This window comes from Cydia pomonella, chromosome 14 (genome assembly GCF_033807575.1).
Source record: "Cydia pomonella isolate Wapato2018A chromosome 14, ilCydPomo1, whole genome shotgun sequence".
Classification (NCBI taxonomy): Eukaryota; Metazoa; Arthropoda; class Insecta; order Lepidoptera; family Tortricidae; genus Cydia; species Cydia pomonella.
Window position 1 is genome coordinate 6,004,051 of NC_084716.1, and position 14,471 is coordinate 6,018,521.

General features: G+C 37.6%; 2 protein-coding genes across 2 annotated transcripts in view; both read left to right on the forward strand.

The window, feature by feature from the left end:
* LOC133525256 (protein cramped) overlaps positions 1 to 665 on the forward strand; it is a 90,843-nt gene extending 90,178 nt beyond the window's left edge. The window contains exon 19 of the mRNA XM_061861548.1: positions 505 to 665. The gene's annotated coding sequence lies outside the window, so the exon portion shown is untranslated. The remainder of the gene's footprint in view (positions 1 to 504) is intronic.
* A 4,311-nt stretch (positions 666 to 4,976) lies between these two features.
* On the forward strand, positions 4,977 to 14,471 carry LOC133524796 (GDP-Man:Man(3)GlcNAc(2)-PP-Dol alpha-1,2-mannosyltransferase). The gene is made up of 10 exons (XM_061860939.1): positions 4,977 to 5,127; positions 5,377 to 5,604; positions 6,039 to 6,158; positions 6,704 to 6,816; positions 6,923 to 7,140; positions 7,927 to 8,049; positions 8,701 to 8,862; positions 10,440 to 10,638; positions 11,848 to 12,043; positions 13,666 to 14,471. The coding sequence occupies exons 1-10, from the start codon at positions 5,108 to 5,110 to the stop codon at positions 13,748 to 13,750; spliced, it is 1,464 nt and encodes a 487-aa protein (XP_061716923.1). The 5' UTR covers positions 4,977 to 5,107; the 3' UTR covers positions 13,751 to 14,471.

Sequence of the window (14,471 nt, forward strand, 5' to 3'; positions counted from 1 at the left end):
TACATACAGCAAGCAGCAGCAAACATTATTGACTAATCGTTTTGACTGAGCAACTTGATTCGACTAAACAATCAACCACTCTATAAGCATTAATTACAGCACAGTAGCAATAAGTATACAGCTTTTAAGAACTATGATAATATACCATATAGAACTATTGTTTACATTGAAACTCTTAAGTGCGATAATGGGCTCGGGACTCAGCTTTTGCCAAACACTATTTTCTATTGACAAAGTCGCTGTGCTGTGTAGGTAGATCAAGCTACAACTACTAATAAATATTAACTCTTTTCAATCTTAGAGATATAGGCCTCCTTCAATTTTTGCATTTATGGCCTATTGTGCGCTTTTGATCCAGCTGTTCTCTTGATATCGTTATACTAACCTACCGCAAAAACCGAAATTCGCAAATTGCAGGGATCTTGCAGTACTCGGTTATTAGTTATTACGGTTGCACGAGGGACAGAGCCCGCAATTGACAAACTTCTATTTTCGCGGTTATAGGGACCGTGCGCGTTGGAGGGTCTGCCATCTTGTGGCCTGAATCGGAACCATAAACATGTACATTTACACGTCACGTGTTTTCTTGTGCATAGTAGGTTCTGCCGTCTTGTGGGCTACATCGGAACAATAAACACCACATTTACGCCTCGCGCCAAAAATCTGACGGCTCCTGTGCTACAGTTCATGCACGCTCCCTATAGTCCAAAACACTGCAAATACCGTATAGGGAGCGTGCATAAACTGTAGGAGGCAGCACAGGAGCCGTCATATTTTTGGCGCGAGGCGTAAATGTGATGTTTATTGTTCCGATGTAGCCCACAAGATGGCAGAACCTGCTATGCACAAGATAACACGTGATGTGTAAACGTATATGCTTATAGTTCCGATTCAGGCCACAAGATGGCAGACCCTCCAACGCGCACGGTCCCTTTTCGTATTGACATTATCATCATACTACACCGTGTCCAATAAGTTCGAATACAAACTTTTAGCACTTGCTGTATAGACATACGGATCGCTGGCTATAAAATTCTTATTTTAATTTAAAAAGTATATTGACATAAACATAGTACTCAGGCTGACGCAACTAGGAACAAAATAAGTTTTGTATGGAACTTGTTTCGCAAATCTTTGCCAACGAAGAAAAATAAAACGTCAGTGCTATTTATTCTGTCAAGTTTACATCAAGTCAACTGTCAGCCTAATTGTTTTGTTTGTTATGAAGGCTTCAATGTTTTGTTCGGGTATTTCGTGCAATTTCTTTATTATTTAGTGAAAATATCGAAAATAGTGAACCGTGATCAGAGTAAAGAACGAGTTTGTTACAATGCCACCGAGAAAACGGTTTACTAAGTGTGAAATATGTGGCAAGCAAGCCACTCGAGAAAATCACGAAAAAAGGGATTTTATGGCGAAATTTCCCTTGGATAAAGACCGGTACGTATTGCTTTAGATACTTTTGACCTTATTTTGGTGCAGCAGGCTTTAAACACATCGAAAATTTGATATTTTATATTATTTTTAGTTATGAACTAGGGATGTACTAAAACTATCGATAATTAAATAAATAAATAAATATTATAGGACATTATTACAGAAATTGACTAAGTCCCACAGTAAGCTCAATAAGGCTTGTGTTGAGGGTACTTAGACAACGATATATATAATATATAAATATTTATAAATACTTAAATACATATAAAACACCCATGACTCAGGAACAAATATCCATGCTCATCACACAAATACATGCCCTTACCAGGATTTAAACCCGGGACCATCAGCTTCGTAGGTAGGGTCACTACCCACTAGGCCAAACCGGTCGTCAAAACTGTTTATTTGTATATCAGTGTAAGTAGTTAAATAAAATATGTGAAATTTCCTGAGAACTTGCATGCAATATGACACACAATTAATTCGTGGAAGATTTTCAGTGGAAAATTATCTATCATCTATGCATTAATGGTCATTATTTAACATATTTGATTTGATTTATAGATGCATATTAGCGCTAAATAATCAGTTGATCATCTCATTAGCAAACACTTGGAATATAAACTGTACATAACCAAGGCTGTATGTTTTCAGATGCAGGCAGTGGGTTAAATTTGTTGGGAACGAAGACCTGATACATCTTCCCATAGAAAAGTTACATTTATTGAAACATGTATCTGCAGACCATTTTGAAATAGTGCTTTTAATAAAAAAAAATTAAGAAAAAAAATAGTGAAGGATTTTAGAATTACAATCTGAGTGTAACGAGGTATTCTAAAATAGAATCCTAGCGTAGTGAGGGATTCAAGTGTTAACGCCTATGGGTGGTATTCCACCTATGCAATTTCTTTGTCCAATGTATATTGCGTCTCACATTTTGATTAATGACAGAGTGAGACGCAATGACATTGGACCAAGAAATTGGATAGGTGGAATACCACCCTAAGGTGGAAATATTTTTGCTACCTCGTGATAAATTTACATACTGCTTTTCATCACCTATGAGGAAATTATTATGGTACAAATAAATAAATAAATTTAATTAATGGTAATTAAATTAAATAATTTAACCTAAGAAGTATGCAAAAAGAGGAAAAAAGTGGTCCCTCCTAGAAGGAAAAAAAAGTGCTACTTTGATCCTTGTTGTTCTTGTTTGAAGAACAACAAGGTGTTCTAAAAAAAAATCGAGTCCACATTAAGCTCGACCACGTATTAGTCCACTCATAGAACTATCCACTATACATATAATATACAACTTAAATGTGGACTCGATCCTAACTTGATTTCGAGTACAAAATTTGTAGACAAGAGTCTATATTTCAACCCTCCCCATTTTATCGATATCGATAAGAAACGCAAGCGTGTAGCGTACTACACTATTTAAATTGCTTATGTTGGTACTATGGTTCTTTGACAGTTCTTTGTCGTACATTTTGGTAATGATTTGCGAAACAAAGGGATTCCACTCGCTAGTATGGAAGTCCCGTCTCTTAAAACGTAGTGATTATATGCTCTTTGATAGTACTATAATTTCATAAGTCACGTATTTTTAGTTTGGCTTCAATACACGATGAAGTACGTTCGTGAAGAAATTATTAGAAAATTCCTTAAAGGCGACAGGCCATGTGCTATATTCAAGGCGTTACAACCCCATGGAATTAAACGGAATCTGGTTTATACTACTATAAAAAGGTATAAAGAGATCTCTTCTACAGAGGACAGGAAAAGATCCGGTCGGCCCCGCTCAGCTAGAACTGAAAAAGTGGTAAAGGCTATAAGAGAGCGAATTCGGCGGAAAAAACACCGTTCTATTAGAAAATTAGCTGCTGATCTGAAAATTTCCAGGGGATCTGTACATAATATATTGAAAAAAGATCTTGGATGTCATGCTTATAAAAAACGAAAAGTACATGGCATTTCAGATGCAACCAAGAAAAAGAGAGTAGAAAGATGTAGCACCATACTTTCTTGGCACGCAGGTGACGAATTTGTTTTCTCGGACGAGAAACTCTTTGTGTTAGAGCAGCCTCATAACGCCCAGAACGACCGGTTGTGGGCAGCACGGATAGAAGACATTCCAGAGTATGAAAAGAATGTGCCTAGGTTCCAGAGCTCACCATCAGTGATGGTTTGGGGTGCTCTTTGTAAGAGGGGCAAACTGCCTCTAGTTTTTATTGATAAAGGCGTTAAAATCAATGCGGCATACTATAAATCGGAGGTTTTGGAGAAAAATGTTGCCCCAAATTTAAAAAATATGTTTGGAGACGATTATTATGTTTTCCAACAAGACGGAGCTCCGTCGCATACGGCAAACGCTGTTCAAGCTTGGTGCAAGGCTAATTTGACCGATTTTTTGCCGAAAAATGAATGGCCACCAAGTTCTCCAGATTTAAACGTACTAGATTATTTCGTATGGTCATACATGCTCTCGAAGCTAAATAATTATAAAGTCGCAAACCTGAGCCATTTTAAAAAGGTTATCGTGCAAATTTGGGACGATATGCCGATGGATGCGGTGCGTGCCGCTTGTGACTCTTTTGAGAAACGTTTGAAACTTGTAAAAAAAGTTAAAGGTGGAGTAATTCCAAAACATTTGTTGTAAATATTGTATATAAATGTGGCTTTCATTTAATATAATTTTCATAACATAAACTACGCGTACATTTATTTCATTAAGGATCATAACTGTATTCGAACTTATTGGACACGGTGTAGTGCGTTCAAAAAAATCTGAACAATATAATCGTATCAGTATTGCGATACAACGAGGAAATGCCGCCAGCATCCTTGGTACAATGCCTCAAGGGTCTATTTTAGATATAAGCTAGTTATAGTAATCATCTGTATATATCCATTATGTATATTGTTATTGTCAATAAATAGAATATGTTTTTAAAATGTTGGTTAAAAAAAAACAGCGATCATAACGATTTATTCAGAAAATATGATGTTACATACCTACAGGTACATTACAGTATTGACCGAACGTTAATGAGAATTGACCTAAACTATTACAAATTGAACCGTAAACCGTACCAGACGGTTACAGTCTTACAGTTTACGGTTCAATTTGTAATGGTTAATTGTCAATCATAATTAACGTTCGGCCAACACTGGTATAATTATTTTTTTAAATATTTATCCACTAGTTTAAATTCATCAAAACTTTATTTATTTACAAATACTTAGGTGGCTAATTTTAGCGTCAAGATTAGGTACATTAAATTGAATTACATTAGAGTTGCCTGGGGCATCGTCCCCAGAACGCTTGCTGCATTTCCCCGTTGAATTGCCAGACTTAGCCGCTGAGCGAAGTATTCCCCCGCACGAAGGTCGCCGGACACCCACACAAGTTTGTGAGAAATTTCTTTCACGACTTGTTTATCCACTATCATTAAATTAGTAAATTGCTTTTTAAATGTTAGTGTTTTATAGAATCCGAACGTTTTTCCACATGACAGAAATGAGAATTGACAGCGTTTTGACAGCAAAGCAAATTACACACGACACGGCATTAGTAGATTGGCTTCGGTTTTTAAGATATAATTTTTTTTATATTAAGTAAATAGTCAATTAATAACTCATAGTTATAATTATTTAATACATTAAAATGCTCTTTGAAGCCTTCATGTAAGTCGTTGTATTATATACCAACAAACTTGAAGTATCTTTGTTAAAAACATAGTGTCGGCTTTTCTATACTTATGAAAATTCACGTGATTTTCTACGCCTTTTTCGTTTACAGTTTGGTCAAAATGTGTATGACAATGAACAATTTAAAGATATATGTTTTCATATCTCAAATAATGCCTTCTTGATCTACCCTTTAACATTGTATGCTGTTCGAAGTTTTTATGATTGTTTGTTTTCTTTTTGTAGTTTATTGGTAGTACTCCCGCTTTTCTTCCTCACGTTGCTACTGTTCGGAGCCTTCGTGATCATCCCGGGCGCCTTCATCTTTGCGTCATGGTACATGCGAATATACGAGCGAAAGAAACAACGGAGGCTACGAGATGGGCCTAATTTGGCGTTCTTCCACCCGTATTGTAATGCCGGTGGCGGTGGAGAACGGGTGCTTTGGGTGGCTATTAAGGCAATTTTGACAAGGTAATAAGCATGAAACAATATGATCAATATTTTTTCCATTAACAAGCAAAAGGCAACTTTGTTATTGTTTGTTGTCCACTAAGTGTTATTGCTAAATTTTAATGCAATTATGTTGACGAGTTCATCAACAACCAATCAAAACTGTGGTCCATTTTGCCAAAAATTTCATATTCAACTGCCCACTTTCACAAATTTACTTTGAAATAAATTTGCTATTATAAAGATTATAAAATGACAATAAAAGTAGTGTCCAACTGAAACACGATTTTTATGCCAAAACCGAAACTTCGGTCAGACACTAAATAAAAGTTATTGGCTTGTTTGTTTTTAAGTACCCAGTTGTAAAAGTTAGTCGGTTTATTAATTCAATAAATTAAATAGCAGGAAGACATTAAATAAGAGATATATCTTATAAAGTTATATTTTCATTACAGATATCCAGACACCAATATATACATTTACACCGTGGACACGGCAGAGCCTCAGACCATTGCCAACAAAGTGCAGAATACATTTAATGTCAAAGTTGATGCCAGTAAACTTAACTTTATTAGGTAATTTAATTTTGTAGGGTTGGCAATGCACATGTAACTAAAATTGGTGTGGTGGCTGCTTAACATCAGGCATGCCACACGCTCGATTGCCACTGTAGTGGTATAAAAACAATGCCATGTTTAATATTTTTTTACTATTACAGCAAGTTTGTTAATTTTATCACTCATTGCGTCATATATATGCTATCCCTTTAGTAAGTAAGTAAACACTTTATTGTACGGGAAAAAAGAAATATTGATTACACCAGATAGAACGTAAATGTGTAGTACAAAGGCGAACTTATCCCTAAAAGTGATCTCTGAGTGAGTTTTTCATACTGGGTTGTTCACCACATATAAACATGTTGGTTGCATGGCAACCTCGCAATTTGAATTTGCGACAATCCGAACATAAGTCTCGTTACTGATTATGTTATACAACTTTGAGAGGAAAAACCTTATCTATAAGTTCTGGAGTGGATTTTACAATAGTGACTGTATGCATGTTTTTGCTAGTCTATTTAAGCCTCTTGCAGTTTGAATTGAAAATTTCTTTTTGTCCAAAGGTTGGTGTCAAAACGGGTGATAGAGGCAAGCTCATACCCTTACTTCACACTGCTGATGCAGAGTCTAGGCTCTATGGTGATGGGAATGGAGGCCTTCATGAAGTTCAATCCAGGTTAATTGTTCTGATATGGGTAAACAATTATATGCTAAGGACAAGAGAGTGTATATGAGATAATAGAGTGTATATGTAAGTTTTATTAAATTTACTTTTTTTACAGATATCTTCATAGATACAACAGGATATGCCTTCACCTACCCAATCTTCCGGTACCTGGCGCAATGTCCGGTGGGCACATACACCCACTACCCTATCATCACCAAAAGCATGATGCGGCGCGTGCAGCAGCGAATTGTCTCCTACAATAATAGGGGGATTATAGCCAGGAATCCAGTTTTTACTTGGTGCAAGCTGTTGTACTACAAAGCTTTTGGTTGGGTCAGTAAAGCTACAGTATCAGCCAATAACATGTGACAATCCATATCGGAAGGGACCTTATGGCGGTCGGCGCTTACGTCACGTGGTACTGCATTAGTATTGGCGCGCCGCTAATAATGGCGTAAGCGCCGACCGCCATAAGGTCTCTTTTGATTTGGATTGTCACATATTTCACCCTTATGTTTTTTTTTCGTATGGACATGTCTATGGAGTAGACATTATAGGTTAGTTTGTAGATTGTATATATTACTAGTCATATAATACTGCAATGAAATACTGTGAATCACAATACTCAGCTCTAAAACTAAAAAAGCTCTTATAAAAAATATATTAAAAGAAAAAACCTCTATAAAAAACCATTACATAAGACGGAAAGGACTATTACTAGACTACCTAAAGTACAATGAATTGGCGTCTTGATTGATTTTTATTTCATGATAAATATGGAATGACTTGTACAACAGTTGACAAGAATTAACTTGATTCAATTAAGTTAAGCTGGAAAAAATTGTTACGATTTGAATTTAATTTTATAGAAATATAAGGCTAACCTTATTAGTTTTTTTTTATTACCTTAGTGGGTTTCTTAAGAGAAACTAAGGGACAAAATAAACACATATAGGGAAAAGAAATAGCGGTACTTAAATATATTAAAAAACTAAGTTAACTGATAATATATACTACAAATAAAATATTTTCCTCAAATGGTTTCTCTTGCCCGAACAAAATAAACTATGTTCCTCTTAATCCACCTGACCTTCATTGTTGTATGTATGTTTTTTCCAGCTGTATGGAATCGTGGGGCGCTGCGCTGACGTGGTGATGGTGAACGGGACATGGACGGAGGATCACATCAACGACTTGTGGAACTCGCCTTTCAAGACGCACCGGGTCTATCCGCCTTGTGAAGTAAGGGAATATATAAATTAATTAAAACGAAAGTGGACGACCCCATTTTCTTCTCTGGAAATTAACATTATAGAAAATATTTTTACACAATTTGATGTTTATATTGACTTCATTGCTATGCCCCTTCGTTAGTTTATTTTCGATTTTTAATTATTATAGGAGTTAGGAGCTTTTAAAAGTATGTTTAGAATTAGTTTTTCGCCCGTAACTCTTATAATAGTAAGCGGTCGGCCCCTTTCCTATCTACGTCTTAATGCCTTCTTAATTGTCATCACCCAATACGCTTGGCATCAACGTCTCTTCGTGCTAAAATTATTTAAGCCGTGTATTGGGGGGCCTTCACAGTTTTCACACACAAAACGTATGTACCTATTAATTGCTTCGTTGATGTATTCAAGTTTTTTCGTTCAAAAAAGATAAAGGTAGTTTATTATTCACGAAGGCATATTACAATGCGCTTATGAACGTCAAATAAAGCTACGCCGGCTCTAACCCTACACCTCTGACCCGAGAAGATTTAAATCCCCCCTCAATTCTCTCTCCTCAAAAAGCTAGTGGTCAAAGAGAAAAATTAATTGGTTAGAGCCAGAATTCGAACCAACAACCCTATTTTTCAAGCGAGTGTTTAATAATGTATTTATTTATGTACAGGTAACAGAGCTGAAGCAGCTTCGATCTCTAGTCAAAGACACGGATCCCATCCGGATACTATCCGTGGCGCAGTTCAGGCCCGAGAAGGATCATCCGCTCATGCTGCAAGCTATGTACGAGTTAAGGAACCTACTCGTCAAGAACGAAGTGCTTTGGAATAAGGTAATACTTGATTATTCACTAGACACGGTTAGAATAGAATAGAAATAGTTTATTAATGGCAAAATATACAGATAGAAAGAGGGACAAAAAGAAACTTATACATAACATTACAACGTATAACATTACATTACATGACACATATTAGCCACGAAATGGTCCCGACTCAGCATGGTATTAGTGGTGGATGGGCCAACGCTGGTCTTCTGCCGGGGCCATAAGCGATACGTTCCGATACGGATCCGGTCCGGATACTATACGTATCATAGTTCAGGGCTATAACCGCGAAAATCGAAGTTCGCCAATTGCGGGCATTTTTCTCTGTCACTCTAATTACGTCGTAGTGAGAGTAAAAAAGAAAGATTCCCGCAATTTGCGGATTTCGGTTTTCGCGGTAGGCTCCCATGCCCGAAAAACATCCGCTGATATTACAAGCTATGTACGAGTTAAGGATCCTGCTTGTAATTATTTGTATCCCAATATCCCAATAGGGCCCGTATCGATGTAGGCCAGAGAAGGATCATCCACTCATGCTGTAGGCTATGGACTAGTTAAGAAAGGGATGATTTTTCAAAATGTTTTTAAATGGATACGTAGTTAACAAATGTGGCTTATCACGTAATTTTTTTGATAGTTGTGTCTCCGCGAAAAGTGCCAAAAAAATGGAGCAAAAAAAAAATTACATTATTTTTTTCATCCAAGGAAATGAATGTCTGTTAAAATATGCATTATGTACCCCATTTTATGCTCCTTAATTCTGAATTTATTTGGTTGCTCTCGCTTGCTTGGTTTAGCTGCAATAACAGTTTAAAAATTACCTTGTACTTTTGACATTTTCGTGGATAAGTCTGAAACAAAAGAAGACCGAAGGCTGATATTACGCATACAGTGTTCTTAGGACCTGCCACTACTGCACCTCAAATTACAACCAAATCCCTTGCGGGGGCCAATCTTCTTAGCTTAGCTTCCTAGATCCTTTACTAGTTAATCTAGTTATATGTCTATGTACAGTCGCCATCAGATATATCGGCACCTTGGCCGCTCCGATATATCTGAGTCACAACGTAAACGCCGGCATGATCGGCCTAAGAGGAGATGGCGGGACGATCTGGACGCATTTCGCAGCACCTGGACGGATGCTGCAGTTAATCGGGAAGATTGGAAGTCTAGGGGGGAGGCCATTGCCCAGCAGTGGGACACTATATAGACTCGTTAAAAATGTCTTGACATTCTTATGTCGATGACCCACGAAACAATTTCAGTTTCAAAACATTCGAAACGGATATACTTGTACTGTAATCTTTTTGGTATTATTGATCTTGAATTATTATTATTTTTTCTTATTTGATGGTCCTTGTCATTGCACAAAAATGGTTTTCCTTTACAAGGAAATACGAGCAAAATTCCAGATCAAATTGGTCTTGGCTATCTTATTTCGATGGTCCCACTTCCTTTCAGATATATCGAAGCGGCCAAGGTGCTCTAAAATATCTGAACATGCACTTTAACACCTTGATGCTTTTCAGATATTTGTGAACACCTTGGTCGCCCCGATTTTGTACCTCTGACTTAAATTGCAGATTAAACTGGTATTCGCCGGCGCGTGTCGCAACGCTGAAGATGAAGAGCGTGTCCAGAACCTCAAAGATTTGGCGAAGCATCTGTCTCTGGAGAACAGCGTGCAGTTCGTCGTGAACGCTCCCTACGCGCAGCTGTTACAGCTGTACCAGACGTGCAGCATAGGGCTGCATGCTATGTGGAACGAGCACTTCGGAATCAGTAAGTTATTAAATTTTGACATCATTTTTCAATACTCTATCGCCAACTGTTACGCTTCTCTGACGACCGCGGTCAGGCCTAGTGTGTAGCTGCAGTGACCCTGCCTATGAAGTTGATAGTCCTGGGTTAGAATCTCGGTAAGGGTTTTTTTTTGTAATTAGCACACATACATATCCCGGTCCTGTGCTTCCAGGAGTGACCAACAATCTTATGAATGTTCTAAGCATCGAGCTACCGGACGCCAGGCGCTCATTTAAGCCTTACGCTGCCCTGCCGGGCACATGTGGACGATTTTAGTATGCAAAATAAAAGCGCAGAGTTGAATGTGTTATTCGAAAGCCACCACCAATTCGTTAACCTTTTCAACGCTTTTCCACACGTGTCAAGAAATGCCATGGACGCCAAAAAGTTAACTGGTGAAGAGCGAATAGTAAGCTTAACTGACAGTAGGAAAGTCGCTTTGACAACGTCCGCCATAGCCTTTTTAATGGTCATTGGCGTCGCGGGCACGACAGACGATGACCGTTTTAGTGGTCTTTGGCGTTGAAAAGGTTAAACCTTGGTCCTCCTACCATCACTGTTTGACAAAATGTCCCGCTTATGTTTCTGTTTATGTATAAGGGTTTAGTATAGAGTAAAATACTCTGTTTAGCGGTAAGCGCATTGTCATTTTCCCTACATTCCGTGATCGCATGCGTTCAAATCGCATAAAACAACGTCGCGTTTTATTCTCAAACTAGTTACCATTCTTAAAATAAGTGTTTGCCAAAAGTTACCTTTTTCCAAATTTATTTATTACGTATGTGTAGTGGATAGTGACCCTGCCTATGAAGCCGATGGTCCCGGGTTCAAATCCTGGTAAGGGCATTTATTCGTGTGATGAGCATAGATATTTGTTCCTGAGTCATGGGTGTTTTCTATGTATTGAAGTATTTATAAAATATTTATATATTATATATATCGTTGTATAAGTACCCTCAACACAAGCCTTATTGAGCTTACTGTGGGACTTAGTCAATTTGTGTAATAATGTCCTATAATATTTATTTATTTATTTATTTGTATATTATATATATCGTTGCCGGAGTACCCACAACACAAGACTTCTTGTCTTACCGTGGGACGTGGGAATTAGTCAATTTTTGTAAGAATGTCCCTACAGTATTTATTTATGTATGGTCGTGTTGATTTTTACGTGTACCTCTCCAGGCGTGGTAGAACTAATGGCCGCGGGTCTGATCACCATCGCGCACCGCTCGGGCGGCCCGCTGGCCGACATCGTGGAGACCAGCGACACCAGCCGGACTGGCTTCCTGTGCTCGGAGGCGGACGAGTACGCCCGCGCCATACTTGAAGTCATAGCCCTAGCGCCTGACGAGCGCCAGCGAATCATAGACGCCGCACGGTTAGTATTATATGCCTACCGTGGCTTGGGTTTTGAGAGGCAGAATATATGGCTCTGTCTTCCTATCAGACAGGACATAACATCATATCGCGCCATACTTGAAGTCATAGCGCCCGAAAAGCGCCAGTGAATCATAGACGCCGCACGGTTAGTATTGTATATTGTGGCTTTAACTTTTGAGAGGCAGAATATATGGCTCTGTCTTCCTATCAGACAGGACATAATATCGCGCTATACTCAGGATCAAAGCTTTGAAGAGAAGCAGAGAATTATAGACGCCGCACGGTTAGTATTGTATATTGTGGCTTTGACTTTTGAGAGGCAGAATATATGCTCTCTTGGCTATCAAACATAACATAATATCGCGCTATACTCAAGATAATAGCTTTAAAGAGAGGCGTATCATAGACGCCGCTAGTTGAGTATACTTACAGTCTGACTCTAACTCTTGAAAGGTAGAATAAATGGCGCAAGGGAAGACCCGTCAAGCAAGAAGAAGAAGCAAGAGCTTTCTATCATACTATATAATAGTTTTCCCTTTATGGCTGCGTCATACTAAGCGCTACAGCTCTAGCGCTTTGAGAACATCAGCGCAACTTAGTGTGTTATTAAAGTTAATTCTGACTCACTTTTGAGAGGCAGAATATATGGCAGCATGTGGTCTCTATCATATTAGATATAGTAGAAACAATCTACACGAGGCTGACGAGTACCTCCGCGCCATATTTGAAACCATAGCTCTAGCGCTTGAGGAGAGGCAGCTAATCATAGACGTCGCACGATTAGTGTTATACTTACACGAACTTAACTTATCGTGTTACTGAAGTTTTGAATGTGGCTATCCATTTTGAGAGACAAGATATACGGAAGTCGGCTTTGTCTCTTCGTCTTTCTGTAATATGCGGTGCGTACCGTATGTCCATCGATGTTTAACTGGAGATATGCCTTCGTATATATTTGGATTTTTATGTGTTACACTCTCATATTAAAACGACTAGCTAGATTGCTCTGAAAATTTGTAGTTACAATAGGATAAGGTACATCTATGCCTGTAATAAGTTTATGTAGCTTCAGAAACTATAGTTACGAAAATACAGCGAATTTAAGTTTTTCATACAAAACTTGTTTTTGTTCTATTTTGTTTTGTCATAGAGAAATAAGAAGTAAGCTGTGCTCTTTACATACATCGGTTTTAGTACCAAAACGCTTATTATTTTCGTAGTCGACATCTACTGGTAGCGTCAAGCAGCAGATTTATCAGTACCTACAGCTACTTGACAATAGATGTCGCGACGAACGAAAAGTCTAACGCTCAACAAATTTCAGCTAGAATATTAGGAGTTATTATCATAACCTGGTTAACCGGAACTCTATTTTCAATTCCTTCTGCTTGTAATATTAGTTGTAAATTATTGAGAAAATACAATTTTCGTCAGTCGCGATACCTGAGACATCTAGTGTCAAGTACCGGTACTGATAATTCCGCTACTCGATGCTAGATGTCGACTACGAAAATAATAAGCGTTTTGGTACCAAAACTGATGTATGGAGTGAGCAGATGCTTTCTTATTTCTCTATGCTCGGACAGAAATATTTTCTAATAAACTGTTTTTATTTTCCAGGGCATCTGTAGATCGGTTCTCCACTTTGGAGTTCGAGAAGACCTTCCTTCGGGTGGCAGAACCTCTGATGAAGCTCGACTCGTAGAATTATTAATGTAAGCACCGATACTTAATTGTGAGGTACTACCAATCTGGGTGACCTTAGCTTACATATATACCTATAAATAATTCTGTAATATTTGCTAGAGTTAGACCATGATAAATCTGCAGCGATTTTGATAGCCCAGAGTCCCAGACTGTGCAAGTGACATTTAAACGTAAAACTTCTATGAAATGATGACGTTTACATAATACTTGCTCAGTCGTTGCCGAGTTATCTTGGTCTAACTATAAAATTGTTTAACTATTTTTGATTTAAAAAATGTTTATAAGTAGAGATTGTGTTATAGTAAGTAAAATGTGGTTTATATATAGACCAGCGGTTGAACAAAAATGGGTTTCGATAATATTAAAGTTTTTTCTTTTTTGATATGTCATTGGGAGTATGTTAAATAATACTTTGGTAAAAAGTTAGAAATTTTAAGGTTGTGCTTTCTGTTATATTTAAATATTTTAATTTTTGCTAATAACTAAGTAAATATAGAATTAAAGTTACAGAAAACTTTAGCATATCGAATAACACTTCAATTTATGTACAATTTTCAGTTTTTAGAAATCTGGAACAGCTGCTTTCTAGTAAACGTAAAAACACGAGTTATTTTGTAAATATAGAATTAGAGTTGCTGATATTGCAAAATTACGATATTATCGATCAACTTAGTATTCTAGTAAAAAGTTAGACATGTAGACAATGTGCTTGTCTAGAT

What these genes read in the sequence shown, in the direction of transcription:
- LOC133524796 (XM_061860939.1), top strand. Translation starts at nt 5,108, where the DNA reads ATGCTCTTTGAAGCCTTCAT. An exon ending in CTTCATGAAGTTCAATCCAG is followed by an intron (nt 6,817 to 6,922) that starts GTTAATTGTTCT and finishes CTTTTTTTACAG; the next exon opens with ATATCTTCATAGATACAACA. An exon ending in CGAATCATAGACGCCGCACG is followed by an intron (nt 12,044 to 13,665) that starts GTTAGTATTATA and finishes TTTATTTTCCAG; the next exon opens with GGCATCTGTAGATCGGTTCT.